Raw genomic sequence first — 18,105 nt, 5'->3', positions numbered from 1 at the left:
AATTTCAAATCGCAATACCTGTCATAAAAATCACAATACAATGTTGTCCCCAAATCGCACAGCCCTATTTCCCAGTATGGGTTGCAGCTGGAAGGGCTTCCGTTGTGTAAAACATATGCTGGATGAGTTGGCGGTTCATTCTGCTATGGTGTAAATGAATGAATGATCTATAATCCATGTATGAAGCTATTAAATCATGCATATGATAAGCTAAGTGTTTTATTTACATAAAATAATGCCATAATTACTTTAAATAATACAAATAACTCTATGCTGTTGTATAAAAAAAAAAAGTGGCAACGCAGTGGCACAATAGGTAGTGCTGTCGCCTCACAGCAAGAAGTTCGCTGGTTCGAGCCTCACTGGGTCAGTTGGCATTTCTGTGTGGAGTTTGCATGTTCTCCCTGCGTTCGGTTTCCTCTGGGTGCTCCGGTTTCCCCCACAGTCCAAAGACATGTGCTATAGGTGAATTGGGTAGGCTAAATTGTCCATAGTGTATGAGTGTGGTGTGAATGAGTGTGTGTGGATGTTTCCCTGAGATTAGTTGCAGCTGGAAGGGCATCCGCTGCATAAAACATATGCTGGATAAGTTGGCGGTTCATTTCGCTGTGGCGACCCCGGATTAATAAAATGACGAAGCCGAAAAGAAAATGAATGAATGATTGTTGTAAAAAAAGCTTAAAAATATTTTTCAAATGATTCCGCTATTAAGGATATAACGCAGTGTTTGGCTCGCACACAGTAGCCTACATGTACATAGTAATAGATGTTCTATTGTGATACTTATATAACAAATATATAGTAATATAACATCTTCCTTTACTTATAAACTCCTGTCAATCAAATCCGGTGGCGCGCGTATGACGTGAGTTTGTTTGCGACGCAAGCCCTTGTACGTCAGCACAAGAGTGCCAACATGGCGTTCACACTGTACGCACTGATTCAGACAGCGATATTATTCACAAATGCCATCGCTGTTCTTCACGAAGAGAGGTTTCTCAGCAAAAGTAAGTAATTATGAATGTATTTTATACAAAAAATATGACACTATGTTTATTTTGTAATGTAAATATCTGTTTGGCCATCTGGTTTGTTAGCTTGGAGTTTACGAGTCCAAATGGGAAGCAAACTAACGTTATGGAAATATGAGGATGTTTGTTATTTTCATTGACGATCAAATCATGATTTTTCTTTTGCTATCAAGTGAATGATTTAGAAATTCACAAGTGTCAATAGAGGTAAAGTTGGTTTTATATTCGGATATTCAGACGTTCTCCTTAATAATATAATTTAAGAAAAGTATTCTTTGCAAATTCTAAATAGGGAAATCATATTAGCAGCCAACGATTATCAAAGTACAACATTGTTCATAGTGAATTAGACCGTGTTAATGTTGTTTAGAAGTCATACTTGCATGCTAATTCCGATTGAATAATCAAAGTAACATGGTAAACAATATAGCGACTTCTAAATGAACGAATGTGCGGATATAAAACCAACTTTACCTCTATCAAGTGTCTGAGGATTTGACTAAATCTACGAATGAATTGCTTAACAATATATCTGAAATAAAAATAGAAATCCCTTTGAAATGGATACGCATATTATGAAGATGACAGGGAAAAAAACTGAACGTACAGCTGATATATATTTTGATTGTTTTTAATTATTATTATTTATGGTATTATTATTATTATTATTAGTAGTAGTAGTATACCCCTGCATTTATTGAGGTAAAGTTTAATATTCTCGCATTCGTTCAGTGCCAACTTGTGACATGCTCCCCATATTGTTTACAATGGTACTTTGAATATTCAGTCTGAAATCACATGAAAGTGTGACTTCAAAACAGCATTAGCATTATTTATTTGACTGTGAACAATGTTGTAATAGTCATTGTCGGCTAAAATGATTTCACAATTTATAATTGGCAAATAATACTTTTCTCAAATTATATTATTAAGCAGAAAGTCCAAATGTGTGAATATAAAAACCAACTTTACCTCAACTCTACGTCTGTGCTATTTCTTAATGCCAGTTACTTTATAATTATTAGAACACATGAAAACATTTATCAATTTATCAAAACTATTATCAATTACAAAAAAAGTGTGTCCAAATTTGACCTCCCTCACTCATTCTTTTTACTGTTGTTACTGAAATATTTTAATAAAATATTTAAAACAACAACGAAACATCTCATTTTGGTTTCTGTATCAAATTAAATATACAGAAGTGATTGTATATTCATACTAACCTTCTTAAATGCTAATAACGTGTCTAAGTAAACAAGTAAATGTTCAAATAGCTTGTATAAACAAATATGTGAAAATAACGTGTCAAAATATGGTTGAATGGATAATTTAGTATAGCCTATGCTCATTTAAATGTACAGAGAAATAGATAATTATGCTACAGTAATACTATGAAAATGAATAAGCATTTTGGGGTGGCACTGTGATCTTTTAATATGTTATTAAAGGAGTCTCTGTTTTAAGTATAAGTTATTATACTTAACACTTGTATTATAAGTAGTTGTTACACTGAAAGAAATGTAGTGTGGTCATTTTCTGTAAATCATTATAAATGTTTTCATAGCCTTTTTTCATAAATGAATGAATAATTATTTACAATTACAAAGGAGGCTATATGGGGATTAAAATTTTTAAAGGTTTATTATACTTTACTACTTGTTTCCACTTCGATCCATGAATATTTACATTTTTTAAAAATAATTTACTAAAAATGACATGGGTATTATACACATCATTAATGTCGACCCTTTAACTAATAAACATTTCTTTTTTTTTAGTTGGCTGGGGAGCAGAGCAAGGTGTTGGAGGATTTGGAGATGAACCCGGGATTAAAGCACAACTTTTGAACCTTATTCGCTCCGTCAGGACGGTCATGAGAGGTTTGTAGTGTTAATATTGAAGTTTACTTTTTATCATGCCCCATTATTGATGATGTATCACCAGTATGGCTGGGCAATAAAGCTAATTATACTGAGTTTACTATATAGTAATTCGGGGCTCTGATATACAGCAAATTGCTTTTTCATTCTTTGAATCAGTAAAAGTTCAGAAATTATCTGATCATTGTGATATTAATATGTTTGCACAAACCCTGCAAATTCACCAGCATTATGTTGACAGATGAGCTCATTAAAAGTACACTGTAGTCATAGTTTGATGGTGTGTTTGAGACTGTAGACTTTCTATAGATATGACTATGTGAGATTTTAGTTTAAATTAATCTTTTTCTATGCGTGAAACCTTAAAAACCATTGCTAAGTAGCTCTTTTGCAATATATAAAACAATATAAGTATTTGTTTCCTGTGTTATTCATTTATGTTTTCTCCTTTCACAGTTCCTCTGATAGCCGTAAATTCAGTGTGTATCGTCCTTCTGTTATTGTTTGGATGAAGAAAGAATGAATTGCGGTGGATCAAGATCTAATGTGGAACAGTGAATGTGGCGAAGGAAAATGGATTTTTTATTTTTATTTTTTTTTTGTATCTGTGGTTGTAAATGTTGCTCTCCAATGTCTCAAAATTGTACCCGAATGAATTACTGTAAATACTCTGGTAGTTTTTTATGACTGAAATACCAGTAAATATTTTCCTTTTCATGCTTTTGTAGCTTTACAAAAGCTCCTGTGCGTTTACATATTGTTTTTGTCACATCCAGGTTCTAGTAAAGTGTCAGTTGCTCAGGCATAACTTATTTCTTACAAAGAGCAACAGTAAAATCAGTCAGCTTTGCTGAAAAGCCATACTGTTGTTTTGTTTTTCCACTTTTTTTTTTTTTTTGCATTTTCTTAAATGTCAAATTTCCAAAGTGAATTTCCTAGCTTCTCAGTTTTAAAGACTGCTTGGAAATTTAAATCTGGGTTTAATATATTTAAAGGCATATGGGTAAAATCTCTGCATTTTAATAAAGATGTGCTGAAGTTGTAATATTGTTAATAGAACGATCTATTTAATTTTTTGGGGGAAATAGGTTCCTTTCACTTTTGGTTTTACTGTTTTTAAACCTATTCAGCCAATTGTTGTGTCTGGCTGGAGCATTTTTAGCTTAGCTTAGCCCAAATCATTGAATTGAATTAGACCGTTAGCATCTCTCTCTCTCTCTCTCTCTCTCTCAAAAAAAATAAAAAATGTTGACATTTTGACATTTTCCAGTTTAAAGCTAGACTATTCTGTAGATGCATTGTGTACTAAGACCATCAGAAAATGTGGGTGCAATGATATTACGCAGTGTTGTTACCTAGTTTGGGAGTATTTTCAGTCGCTACAGCCATGGTATGGCAGAAAAGTTTGATTATTACACCAGAATGAGAGTATGGCTTCTAGCCAAATCAAACTTTTCATGTTATGTCGGTCTTAGTGGATGATGTGACTACAGAAGACTAGTGAAGCTTTAGATGGGAAAATTATCAAAACCTTTTTTTTTTCTTTATTTTAAGGAAGATGCTAATGGTCTAATTCGATTCAATGATTTATGCTAAGCTAAGCTAAAGTGCTTCTGCCAGAGATTGGCTGAATGGATTCAAAAATGAGATTCAGGAGATTAGCCTATTTCCAAAAAAGTGGTAGAGTTCATTTAGAAAATCCAGCTTTAATCTACAATCATTTAGTCAGAGGGGTTTGCAAAATATGACCAGAGTAGCCTTTACGCTTATAGCCAGTCATTTATTATTTTTATTATTATTTTCAGATTTTAATAAAGCAATTTAATAGATTTCATCTATTAAAAGTATGTTGGAGACTTTTTGTCCTTTTTTGTTTGTAGTAATTTTGTCATCCATGCTCAGTCAGTATTTATGCAGTCAAATGGTCGGTTCGAAGTTTGACATGCATTTGATTCAGTGATGAGAAGATAGATAGAAATATGTTGAAGTGTTAAATGAGAGATGGTTGACAAAAAAACCTCAGTGAAAATCGAAAGTAGAAAACAACCTATAATTTATGCAATTTCAAGGTCTTAGTTTTACACTATAAAAAAATGCTGGGTTCCACACTATTGATTTGTGTTGAGACAGCATGAAGAAAATAAGTTAGCTTATTAGCTTTTACAAATTTAAGTGGATTGAAGTGTGTTGTTTCAGCTCATTTTAAACATGTAGTTTAAACAAAGAGCAAACGAGTGTATTTAAAAGCCCTTTTTATGCAGGACATAAGGTCTGTTGCGCAGGAAAATAAGTACAAATAAAATAGTCTAATGTATAGCCACAACGTAAAGGGATAGTTCACGGAAAAATTAAAACCTCGCCCTGAAGTGGTTCCTTAAATGAGTTTACCTCTCAGTTTAACATGAAAGAAGATATTTTTTAAAAATGTTGAAATCCTGTAACTATTGACTTTCATAGTAGGAAAACAAATATTATGGAAGTCAACGGTTACCAGGTTCCAACAACTTCAGTGTTAAAAAAAAAAAAACAGGTTTGTGACAAGTGAAGGATGAGTAAACAGCGATTTTCAGTTTTGGGTGAACTATCCACAGAAGTCTCTTCAAATTGAAAACAAAAGAGTCTTAATTATTTCTGGAAAAAATCGAGTGTTTTTCCTCTAATTTTGATGTATACAAATCTATGATGAGAAGCATATGGAGTCCATTAACAACACTAGATTACTCCATCAGGATCACAGTACTTTTTTATTAACAGTAGCCCAGACCACGGATAAAACGCTAAATTACAACCATATGTTGAGAACAGCGATTAAAGCATAACCCTTTTATAATCTATGCTTAATGGTTATTACCGAAGAAGATAATGTGTCTTTATAGCCTACTTGCCAATCCCAGATTTATGTCAAGGCAGAAAAAAACTATTTATTTTTGGCAACAAATGTACTGTATTGTTAGGACATAAATTCCCCCCCTGTTTTGTTTTAAAATGGAATATCCTAAAAGAAAATATTCTATTTTATTTTTGTAAATGTTGTGCCATAAATAATGGACATGTTAATCGTAAAATGCTTCGAGATTCTTGATATTGGTAAACGGTTGTATGAATTAATGTTCTAAATGCCATTTAATCCGCTTGGAAAATATCCAGCATATGTTTTTAATTCACTGAATGAATAATCTGTGTAACAGACAACCCTCTTAAATGATTATAAACTGCCAGGGTGGAGAAAACAGGTAACAGAAAATAAATAACATATAATGAAACTCGCATTTAAAGTTAAAACAAGTTCATTATTCCGTAGTTCCACGTGTTTTCGACAGGCGTTTCTCAAGACAGCAACATTTTAGACTGCGCACAAAAAAGGACCCCAGAAGGAAGTAAGTGTAGTTCGTAGATATGTGTGCAGTAACTTGTGTTAGTCAAATGTGTTTTTTAACGATTGGAACTCGTTTTAGATTGGTTTATTATGCAGCAGCGGGGTTTCATGTTAAAACAATGTATTAAATAAACTCATTCCGGGTTAATTTTTTTTAAATTCGTTGCATTATTAAACGGCTGTTAAATTATTTGAGGCGATCAGCTTTACCTCATCCGAAGCCCATGATGTTTGGCAGCTCGGTTTAAATAAATGTACGGTTTCTAAATCCCGAAAACGATGTCAAACACAGATGATGAGATAAAGGGTTGCTTTTGGAGACCATTCATTGTGTTTAATCCAGACTTCACGGTGAATAAGAGCATTAATTGTTAAACTGACTATATGATCCAGGGAAATCTGACTGCAAACGCCAGTCACGTTTATCTGCTTGTTTCTTTTTGAGCAATTCCAGCATTATGGATGTGACATTTGCAGTAAAAACTCAAAACATAAATTTACATAGAAAGCATACATTAACATTATATTGAAGCATCTGTTAATAAAACAACTAACCACAGAGTTATGGGAACAGGAAAATATCAATCTGTAAAAAAAAAAAAAAAACATGCGTTATGGATGTGACAAAAAGTTTTAGTATACAACACACTTTGTTGAAATTCAACCCAAAAGAAATAATGATAATCAAAAGATTTTATTTTATTTGACATTTGTGCATTTATGAAGGGAAAGCTTTGTTATGGATGTGACACTTTTCTGTTATGGATGTGACATGTGAAATTGCCACTTGATTGAATTTGCTAAATCAAATATAATAGTTTGAAAACACTGACAGATACATTTTTGAGTATTTTTAAAGTAGTGTAAAATACTTGCTTACACAAAACAAAACAAAAAAAATGTAGAAACTGTTTCTCTATTTCGGTGAAAGTTTATTTTTTTTCATGGGAAGATTGACATTTGCATGGAATTGCTCTTTTTCATTTAGTTCAGTGACAATGGTTATATAATAAATGTAAACATGACATCAGTAAATAAAAGTATTATTCTTTACATGTTTTAAATTCATTATATTTAGAAAAATACCTAAATGACCTATTGAATTTTAAAAGTTGATGTATTCTAAGTCTGCAATGGGGTATATGCACACTGACTTAATTTTAGCCAGCCAGTTTCAGTGCTTCCGGTGAACTGTCTTTCCATTATAAATTCGCCACATTTAAGATATGATTTTTTTTTTAAATAAGTGATCATCACTTTCTGATATGTCTTAAAATAATCTTTTTAAAATAAGGAAATTTATTTTACCCCAGACTTTTCAATGGAGTTTCTGCACTCGCCTGCTGATGCTGATAGCGCTAGCGGTACAACTAAATGAATACTTCTGTCTGTTTAACTGAATGTATTGTAATAACATTACAACATCGAGGGTGGAAAAGGAACCGCATGTAATTTAAAATAATGACATTAAACTTTCAATGGAAGTTTATCATTGGCTAAAAAACGCTAGATTAAATTAAGTAAGATTCACTAGGGATGGCTGATGTGAAACTGATGTTTCGACACAGTTTCGAGATCCTGAAGCGCAAGTGTTTCGAAACACAGCACCGAATCATGATCAGAAACACCCAGGTCACATAACTAATGTGGTTCGAATCACCAGGTCACGTGGCTAAAGCGATTCAAAGCATCGATCATTTCAGAAGTGTTTCGAGACCTGGGCTGTGTCCAAAACCGCACACTTCCATAATATACAGTAAGCTAAAATCAGTATGCGAGCCGAGTAGTATGTCCGAATTCATAGAATTCGAAAATCAGTATGCGAGAAGCACCTGCATGACTTACTACTTCCGGCGAGATTCTGAAGTGCGCATCCCATGCACGCTGCTCTATCCCATGATGTCCCGCGAGAGAATTCATGAATGAAATTTCAACTCCTGCGACTAGAATGGGGCATATTCCGACAGTCGTGTGCAGTGGAAAGGCGGCTTATCTCATGTAGCCTATAGACCGTGTGTGCGCACAGAGTAACTGTGCTACAATTAACCATAGACTGTAATATATATGGACGTAGCATCCATGACGTCACCCATAGGTTTCTGAAGAGCGCAAAAGAAGCTACAAGTAGGCGCGGCCAACCGTCTCCATTTTGTTCGCGCGTCATCGCACCCACGGCGGGATACCAAACAAGGGCAAAGAGGCGGAGAGTGAGCAGAGCTACAGACACCTGCTGGCACTTTGCTTAGACCTGGCAGACAGACTTAAAGCTACGGTCACACTGGGCTTTGTGTGTGCGAAATTCTGTCGTATGGCGCTGCGAAAAGGGGCGGGATTAAACAAGATGATTAGACATTAAAAAAAGCCAACAATTGCTCAATATTTTAAATTTATGTCCAGGGAGGTCATGTTTTGATCCTCGATTGGTCTCACGCAGTTAAGTGATGTGATTTCGCAGGTCAGAGTTCACCAAGCTTGAACTTTGCACTGCAGCAACATGCGAAACTTGACGCATGACCCCGCGTTTCCGGTCTGACACATTCGCATGCGTATGAATGGAAGTCTATGGGAAGAAAAGTCAAGTGTGACCGCAGCTTAAAGCTACGGTCACACCAGAGTTTGTGTGTGCGAAATTCGGTCGTGCTACGCTGCGAAAAGAGGCGGGATTAAACAAGATGATTAGACATTAAAAAAAGCGAGCGATTGCTCCATGCTTTAAATTTCTTTCCAGAGAGGTCGTGTTTTGATCCTCGAATTGGTCTCACGCAGTCAAGTGATGCGATTTCGCAGGTCAGAGTTCACCAAGCTTGAACTTTGCACTGCAGCAACATGCGAAACTTAACGCATGACCTTGCGTTTCCGGTCTGATGCATTCGTGTGCGTATGAATGGAAGTCTATGGGAGGAAAAGCCCAGTGTGACCGCAGCTTTACTTTGGGAGAAACACTTGATACTTTGTTACCTGCGACTCGTTTGTGTTCTGACCACATGTGCTTGGCTGTACACTATATCAATAAAGTGTTTAGACTTTTAAAAACACTGTTGTAATACATTGAGCCACTAAACATTGTTCTTATGATGTTTTTCTAAATATAGTCTGTGTTAGTAAATGCAAGACTATTGATGAACTCCAGCATAACACTGAATGATAACGCTTCAGATGACTGATCTAGAGCCTACAGCTAATCAGTCAGTCACATTCTGGAGTGCTTAACAGCTCTAAAGAACATTATAAATGATAAATGATCTTAAATAAAACACACACATTTAAAGAGATGGTGTATAAGTATATAACTTTACTCACATAGGAAACGGAGGCCACATGAATGGTTTGTGAGCACAATTAAGTGCACACAGCATCCCATATCATCTGATAATTGTAAGAAATAAGTCCAAAAGGCAGCTGACTGTGTAAAGCCACATAAAACAAAACAAAAATACGATGAATATGCCGAGATCAGTGGCTAATCTGCCGGATTCAGCTGAGGTGAAGTGACGGCGACCAACAAGACCGAGCTGTCACTCAAGTGGCCACGCCCTCAATTATGCAAACTTAATATAACCTAATATAAAGGAAATGGATGAGTTATAAAAAAATTCACCCCCCTCACAGTTGTCATGGAGGGTAATAATAGCTATATGAACCTAAATCGTTCTTTGTACCAGGCTGTAAACACCTTTTTTTCTGTTGTAAAGTTGGCCATTCTAACAGTGGGCTTAATTGCAATTTGCTCTATTATGGAGCCAGGACTAGCGGAATTTTAATGAATTGCAGTTTCAGTTACTTCCGTATTGGCTTCCCGAGGGAGAGCGGGAGGTTGCCGCTTGCAATTAACCCAGGTTCGAATCCCGACAAATACTCTGAAATTGTGACTTGATGTATATTGATAATGTTACTTTTTATGACCAAAACTTTTATTCACAAAGTGTTTATTCAGATGTCCGACCAAAACATGTTAACGGAGCATTTAAAAACTAATGTCTACAGCTGCATCATCCCTGGATTTGAACCCTTTACCTCTGCATGCCACTCAGGAAGTCTCATCGCTTCACTGAATCACTTGACAACTCAACTCTACAACGTGGGGGTACCTCAATTTAATTTAATACGTCAATTTGCTGCTTTGTTTCTTTGAAGCTGTTCCAAAGCAATTAAAAAATGGCGGCTAGGTGTCACTGTAGTGGCGGATTTCAAAACGTTTCAAAGCTTCGACACATTTGCTTCGACTGTTTGTGTTTCATGAAGCCTTGCTTTGCCCAACCCTACAGTTCAATGGAATAATTTTTGTGCCAATAAGAATGAACGTAACTTTCCAAGAAACGATCAAAAATATGCCACTGCAAAAGAAGAAAAACACAATGAAAACAAAAAAATGAACTCAGTCGCACGAATTTAACATGCTCTTCAAATATGCTTCATTCTTTGTTAATGATTTTCAAAGAATCGTTTTCGCGAATCATGGATTTTGAATGCGTTGCCACAGTTTTCGCTTACGCTTCGTAAATTTTCGTTTGCTGTTTTGGCACAAACTTCTCGTGGGGGCGGGCTTAACAGCGATCTACACTGATTGGCTAATGAGCTTTTAATGGACAGTTGCTCTCTGACCTGGAAGCACAGACGGTGACGTCAGTGGCGCGCATATCGGAAAGTTGTTACGGTGTGCAATACGTCATGCTTTATGTTAAGTATTAATGTTAGTATTTTACCTACGGTCGTCTCTTAGTTTCTAAAGATGACCTCCCGGGAGAGACACGGAGCGGTGCCATCATCTTCCACCTCAGCTTGTCCCTCAGGGCAGCTTGAAGTAAGTTTGTGTTGCTAAAGTAACGTTTATCAATAACATCAATAAAAGTTTTATTCATGTACAGTGTGCAACAGTTATTTTGCGGGTTATTGTTGTTATTCACAAGTTTGCAGTGCACTGACGTCACCGTCTGTGCTTCCAGGTCAGAGAGCAACTGTCCATCAAAAGCTCATTAGCCAATCAGTGTAGATCGCTGTTAAGCCCGCCCCCACGAGAAGTTTGTGCCAAAACAGCAAACGAAAATTTACGAAGCGTAAGCGAAAACTGTGGCAACGCATTCAAAATCCATGATTCGCGAAAACGATTCTTTGAAAATCATTAACAAAGAATGAAGCATATTTGAAGAGCATGTTAAATTCGTGCGACTGAGTTCATTTTTTGTTTTCATTGTGTTTTTCTTCTTTTGCAGTGGCATATTTTTGATCGTTTCTTGGAAAGTTACGTTCAGTTTTATAAAGTTACGTTCATTCTTATTGGCACAAAAATGATTCCATACAGTTCACCCAAAAATGAATATTCTGCCATCATTTACTTACCCTTCACTTGTCACAGACCGGTTTGAGATTTTTTTGGTCTCTTAAGTTTGTCCAGAGCTGTATAATGATGTGTTATCTCTTCAGCTTTATCTTTTAGCATGGTTTGATGTGTTTTGAGTGATGGCTCGCCGCACACTGAAGGCAGTTCTCATTGATCTGAGCGGGACTCTTCATATCGAGGACACTGCAGTTCCTGGTGCACAGGAGGCTTTAGCGCGGTCAGTGGCGATTGCTTAAATTATTGCAGCTTGTATGGCAAGCCAATTTAACGTTTTATCTTTAAAACACACTTGTATTTTCAAGCTACTACTACTACTTAAAAAAAAAAAAAAAAAAAAAATTATGTTTTGTTATGAACTTATACAACAGCTACTAGTGCTTATTTTATTGACTTCATTCTTTCATGGAAGCGGGTCTTCCAGTTTGAGACTTTGAAACAATTATTTTAATTTGTATGCACCATCAAAAACACAAATATTTGTAGTACAAGTGGTTTGACCATTTACTAGCCTAACGTTTATTATTCCTAGTCATTTCCCATAGACAAATGAATCAGATTTTCTAAAACAATCCCAGAACAGTGCACACTTCCGCATTGCAGAATAAGGTCAATAAGTATAGAATAGTTACTTAGTACCTAAATTTTATTTAAATAGTAGTGATTATTGAATAGGTATAAGTATATAATAAATAAGAACTATAGTCTAATGGAACTAGCTTCACCTACACTCTCAGAAATAAAGGTACAGGATCTGTCACTGGGGAAGTACCTTTTCAAAAAATACATATTTGTACCTACAGAGTCCACAGTAGTACCTCAAGGTACATAGTACCCAAATGCACCTAAAATGTACCTTTGATGTACCAAAATGGACCCTTCAGCTACAATTATGTACCTTCTGAAAAGGTACTGCCCCAGTGACAGCTCTCGTACCTTTATTTCTAAGAGTGTAGCATAAAGAATAAGCACTATGGCTTGGTTCCATTGAGTGATACCATACAGTACATGTTTAATTTGTTTTTCCACAGTATACTATAAAAATAGCACACTATACCATACCACTTTTTGGGGACCTTTTTGTAAGGATCCATAGCATAACAATACAGTACTAAAGGGTGGAGCTACACTAAATGAAGAATGCTGATTGGTTTAGGGTGAAAAAAGAAACATGACACGAGCAATGGCATTTTTAAATACGCAGCCAAAACAGGACACCGCAATAATACAAGGACAATTTGTTTGTTGTTGTATTGTGACAAACAGCCACATGCCAAGTAAGAACAGAATGTCCTCCAATATACTGTATATAGTCAGCCATGAAACATCAAGATCAATGCATCATTGATTCTCTTTATAGATGAATGTGTTGAATTGTATTAAATGGGAGTTTCAAATTACAAAATTATTAAAGTTTCATTAATTAATTTGAAGGTCAGAGAGTTTATTATATTCACTTTTTTAGCTTATTATTTTCACTAACCACTAAAGCTCCTGCTGTCACTTCTTTATACAATTACTGTTTGCTATATGGTGAATGTCACATAGTGCACTATATAGGGGATAAACCATTCTGACACTGTAAATAAGCTTTCTATGGAGTAAATAAAATCTATGTACAGTTGAAGTCAGAATTATTAGCCCCTCTGTCTATTTTTTCCCTAATTACTGTTTAACGGAACAGAAACACATTTCTAAACATAATAGTTTTAATAACTCATTTTTAATAACTGATTTATTTTATCTTTAACATGATGACTGTAAATAATATTTTACTAGATATTTTTAGACACTTCTATACAGCTTAAAGTGACATTTAAAGGCCTAACTTGGTTAATTAGGATAAGTAGGTAGGTTAGGGTAATTAGGCAAGCTATTATATAACGATGGTTTGTTCTGTAGACTATCGAATATATATATATATATATATATATATATATATATATATATATATATATATATATATATATATATATATATATATAGCTTAAAGGGGCTAATAATTTTGACCTTAAAATGGTTTTTAAAAAATTTTAAACTGATTTTATTTTAGCTGAAATAAAACAAATAAGACTTTCTCCAGAAGAAAAAATATTAACTTATATAAGTTATATAAAGATATAAGTTACTTGCTTCATTTAGTGACTGTTATTGTTCCTTTTGTATGTACTCTCACCTGTTTTACCAAGTTACCTTTACATGCACACATGCGCGCACACACACACAAACACGCGCACCTGCCGGTACTTGATTGTATTGTTGTTGTTTTTTGTATTTTTGTTATTGTTTTATTTTCTTTGTATTTGCATTATTTCAAATTGTGTACCTTTTGTATATTCTAATAAAAAAATAAAAAATAAAATAAAAATAACTCTCAGATTCGTAACATTTGTAAATAGTTAAATATCAGTCAAATATTGTCCTTTTCTAATAAATCATACATCAGTTAAGCGTGTATTTACACATGTACATCTCAATAAAAAAGATTATTTAAAAAAAGAAGAAAAAAATATCAGACATACTGTGAAAATTTACTTGTTCTGTCATTTGGGAAATATTTAAAATAGAAAAAAAAAAATCAAAGGGGGGTTTAATAATTCTGATTTTAACTGTATATGGCTTTCTAATTAGCTAAAAATCTACTTTTTATTGACATTTTAAAAAGACACCTTGTTACATGTGGTATAAAATCACTAATTAGACATGACCAATGCCATTTTTTTCTCCAGATTAAGACAGGCTCCAGTTGCTGTCAAATTCGTGACCAACACCACAAAGGAATGTAAGAGAACCCTGTTTGAGCGTCTGCGTGGGCTGAACTTTGACCTCCAGGAGCAGGAGATATTCACATCTCTCACTGCAGCTCGTAATCTAGTGGAGCAGAGAGCAGTGCGCCCCCTGCTGATGGTGGAGGACAGCGCTCTGGAGGACTTCACAGGTCAGATCTACTGTATCTTCACTAATGCATACTCGACATCTACAACTATAGATACAACAGCAAGAATCCTGTAGATTTGGGCTATGATTACATACCCTATATATATATATATATATATATATATATATATATATATATATATGTGTGTGTGTGTGTGAGTGTTGTTTCTGAAAAGTTTTGCACACAGATAAATGACTAAAAAGTAATTATGCACAAAATTGTCAACTGAGGAAAATTGTTGCATTTTCGGTTTTTGCATGACTGCTTGTCAAAATGCTGTATTTTTCATGCTAGGCCAGTAGTTGGCACTGTCAATTTGTAAAGAAACATGTATCTGTATATAAATGTACATGTATGTCTATATATATAGATGTGTATATAATTTCATGCAACCTGTGGAGTCCTAATGCCCCAATATAGTGAAGGGGACACTATACTGTCAGTGAGATGTTAAACTGAGGTCCTTAAAAATCCTATTCTCGTAGAAGAATAGTGATGTAACCAAAATTCCCTCCAACAGCCCTTACCCATCATGGCCTCTCAATTATCCCCATCCACTAAATTGGCTCTATCACTGTCTCTCCACTCTACCTATAGCTGGTGTGTGGTGAGCGCACTGGCGCCGTTGTCCTGTGGCTGCCGTCACACCATCCAAGTGGATGCTGTGGTGTGGAGAGTTTATGAACTATATTGCAATTCTGACTTTTTTCTTATAATTACACATTTGTACCTTGCAATTTAGAGTTATAAACTTGCAGATCAGTTTTGAGGAATCTTGCGATTCTAAGGAAAAAGTCATACTTGTCAGCCAACTTTTAACTCCACAGTTATGTGAAATAAACTTGCTTTTGGATATATAACTTCTGAATTGCCCTTTTTTTCCACAATTCCAATATTATATCTCATGACTGAGTGTTTTCACAGAATTTTGTGTTTGGATCTATAAGCTTGCAATTTCGACTTGCAATTCTGTTAGCAAAAAACAACAATTTTTTTTCTTAAATTCTAAGTTTATAGAATTTACTTTTCTTTTTTTTTTTTACACAAATTGCAATGCAAATTCCAGTTGAAAAATGCTAAATAAAAAGCTCTGAACTGTGACTATTTCTTGCTATTATATTGGTTATTTTTTTAAATCTGAATGTTTTTGCTACCTCACAATTCAGAATGTTTGTCAACTTCATGACAAGATGTCACCCTGCCATTCTGAGAAGTCAGAAATATGACATATGAAGTTGTGCAATTTTTATATAATAAAGAAATATAGTTATGACCTCCTTAAAATTCTGAAGTTGCATTCATCTTTCATTCATTCAGTTTCATGAAGTAAAAATGAATCTCACAGAGTAAATGAAAATCAGTTTTCTTCAGAACATTGAAAAATGTTTGTTATATAATTTCATATTTTGTTTTGCTTTTTCTGCAGGATTGGAAACTTTAGATCCAAATGCGGTTGTGATCGGATTAGCGCCTGACCACTTCAACTACCAGACACTCAACAAAGCCTTCCAGTAAACACACTTGATTTTTGAAGACATCAATAGCCTTATTAACATCTACATACTTAAATACTCCAATATAGTGGTTGAAATATTACAGCTAATCGACACCATTTTCGTTTAATCAGACTCATTTTAGATGGCGCCCCCCTGATTGCCATCCATAAAGCGCGGTACTATAAAAAGAAGGATGGTTTGGCTTTGGGACCGGGCCCATTTGTGACTGGATTAGAGTACGCCACTGACACAAAGGCCACAGTTGTGGGTAAACCAGAGAAAGGCTTCTTTCTAGAGGCCTTACGAGATCTCAACTGCTCACCAGAGGAGGCTGTGATGATAGGAGATGTGAGTATGAATAGGACTGTAATAGTTTTGTGTCAAACCTACACATTTATGTAAGTAACAGAGGGGATTTTTGTGTGAAAAATAAATTTTGCCTAGATGATTTTTTTGGGACATTAATACAAAAATTGATTGATTGATTGACACTAAAGCAAATAATAGTTATAGTATACATATTACCAAATGTATTCAGTGTAAAATCATTAAAAAACATATTTTTAATATTTAAATAATATTCCATGTTAATATTTCACAAAGAAACATATTGAGATTTCAATGAACAAGGTGAGAGTTTTTGCACAGGCAACGAGGAGACACATCTAGGGTTATACAGTCTTCATTTTAGCGTTTTAGCTTTTTCATTTAGCATTTTTGTTTGAGTAAAACACAAGTACAAAGTCCATCAAATGAACAAGTGAAGAGAAATAACAAGACTTCACAGCAGGGGGAAGGGCTTTTTAAAAGCAAAGTAACAGTTAAAATCATTTAAATCAGAACCAGAAAAATAAAATAAGGCCACTTTCAAATGAAAAAAATATAATAATACATCTCCTCCATGTTATTCTAATGAATTATCTAATTACATTTTTAATTAGAAATTTTCTCATCAAAATGATGCTTATTTTTCAGTATTAAAGGCGTTGGTTACCCCCAAAATGAAAACTTGCTGCTAATTTCACTATTTCAGCTAAATTTAATGTTCTTCCATGTATAAATGAATAAAAAATTTTCATGTTTTGCACTATTATCCCTTTGATTATTAAAAATGTATTAAACATAATTGGTCGTAGCTTTAATACTGTCCAATGATCGGTATTAAGAATCTGTAAATCAGATATTATCCTATCAGTCATACACGCATAACAAATATAATGACTATATTGCGTAATATTATACTATTTCATGTAACCCTCACTATCTTAAGATATTTTTTCTTAATGCAATTTTGTACTAAATGCAAAATAGAGATGAATTAACTAATATTATCAATTATTAACAATACTTTGGGTTAAATATTTTTATTACCAGAAGGTTTGTCTGTCTGTCTATCTGTCTATATATATATATATATATATATATATATATATATATATATATATATTTCACACACAGTTAGTCAGAATTATTGGCCCCCCTGAATTATTATCCCTGTTTATTGTTTTTCCCCAATTTCTGTTTAACGGAGAGAAGATTTTTCTAATCTGTCAATCAAATTAAAATAGAAAATAAAGCAAACAAAAACACACAATCATGTTTTTTGTTGTTTGGACAGGATGCTAGAGATGATGTTGGTGGTGCTCAGAATGCAGGAATGCTGGGAATTTTAGTCAAGACTGGTAGGCTTCATTTTGAATATACAATTATTTTTTTCTTTCTTTTTTCCACCTGGATATTAGTAATCGTCTTTTAATTTTGCAGGTAAATACAGACCTGGTGATGAGGGTAAAATTAACCCGCCGCCTCACCTGACATGTGCCAGCTTTCCAGAGGCGATCAGTTATATACTTGATCATCTCTTAGGATCTAAATAAGTTAAGTTAAATAAATACAAAGGCAAAACAAAGTAATGGTACCGTTATGTAGCATGTACATTATAATGGTGATCTGAGAAAAATATTATAAATAAATAAAGTTGATGCACTTCTTTAAAATTTAAAGAGCGAAACGTGTTTTTCTTTATTTTAGCGTATAATCAAAATT

The 18,105-nt window shown here is 34.3% G+C and overlaps 2 protein-coding genes across 5 annotated transcripts; both read left to right on the top strand.

Moving 5' to 3' along the window:
• Positions 1-890: 890 nt before the first annotated feature.
• Positions 891-4,139, top strand: ier3ip1 (immediate early response 3 interacting protein 1). The gene is made up of 3 exons (XM_056466972.1): positions 891-1,007; positions 2,813-2,914; positions 3,371-4,139. Exons 1-3 carry the CDS (start codon positions 917-919, stop codon positions 3,424-3,426), a joined length of 249 nt encoding a protein of 82 aa, XP_056322947.1. The 5' UTR covers positions 891-916; the 3' UTR covers positions 3,427-4,139.
• A 2,069-nt stretch (positions 4,140-6,208) lies between these two features.
• Positions 6,209-18,062, top strand: hdhd2 (haloacid dehalogenase-like hydrolase domain containing 2). Of its 4 annotated transcripts, none has more exons than XM_056467374.1 (8): positions 6,231-6,291; positions 10,275-10,374; positions 11,712-11,845; positions 14,355-14,563; positions 15,990-16,074; positions 16,191-16,407; positions 17,678-17,741; positions 17,824-18,062. In XM_056467374.1, the coding sequence occupies exons 3-8, from the start codon at positions 11,748-11,750 to the stop codon at positions 17,934-17,936; spliced, it is 786 nt and encodes a 261-aa protein (XP_056323349.1). In that variant the 5' UTR covers positions 6,231-6,291; positions 10,275-10,374; positions 11,712-11,747; the 3' UTR covers positions 17,937-18,062. The 4 variants fall into 4 exon arrangements, with proteins under 4 accessions (XP_056323352.1, XP_056323349.1, XP_056323348.1 ...); XM_056467373.1 differs by lacking the exon at positions 6,231-6,291 and adding an exon at positions 9,605-10,126; XM_056467377.1 differs by lacking the exon at positions 10,275-10,374 and having other exon boundaries at positions 6,209-6,291.
• The last annotated feature ends 43 nt before the right edge of the window (positions 18,063-18,105 follow it).

Source organism: Danio aesculapii, chromosome 10 (genome assembly GCF_903798145.1).
Source record: "Danio aesculapii chromosome 10, fDanAes4.1, whole genome shotgun sequence".
Taxonomy (NCBI): Eukaryota; Metazoa; Chordata; class Actinopteri; order Cypriniformes; family Danionidae; genus Danio; species Danio aesculapii.
The sequence above is the reverse complement of the archived record's forward strand: the minus strand, read 5'-3'. Positions and strand labels throughout refer to the sequence as shown.

What these genes read in the sequence shown, in the direction of transcription:
- hdhd2 (XM_056467377.1), top strand. Translation starts at nt 11,748, where the DNA reads ATGGCTCGCCGCACACTGAAGGCAGTTCTCATTGATCTGAGCGGGACT. An exon ending in GCACAGGAGGCTTTAGCGCG is followed by an intron (nt 11,846 to 14,354) that starts GTCAGTGGCGAT and finishes TTTTTTCTCCAG; the next exon opens with ATTAAGACAGGCTCCAGTTG. An exon ending in GGGAATTTTAGTCAAGACTG is followed by an intron (nt 17,742 to 17,823) that starts GTAGGCTTCATT and finishes TTAATTTTGCAG; the next exon opens with GTAAATACAGACCTGGTGAT.
- ier3ip1 (XM_056466972.1), top strand. Translation starts at nt 917, where the DNA reads ATGGCGTTCACACTGTACGCACTGATTCAGACAGCGATATTATTCACA. An exon ending in AGAGAGGTTTCTCAGCAAAA is followed by an intron (nt 1,008 to 2,812) that starts GTAAGTAATTAT and finishes CTTTTTTTTTAG; the next exon opens with TTGGCTGGGGAGCAGAGCAA. An exon ending in CGTCAGGACGGTCATGAGAG is followed by an intron (nt 2,915 to 3,370) that starts GTTTGTAGTGTT and finishes CTCCTTTCACAG; the next exon opens with TTCCTCTGATAGCCGTAAAT.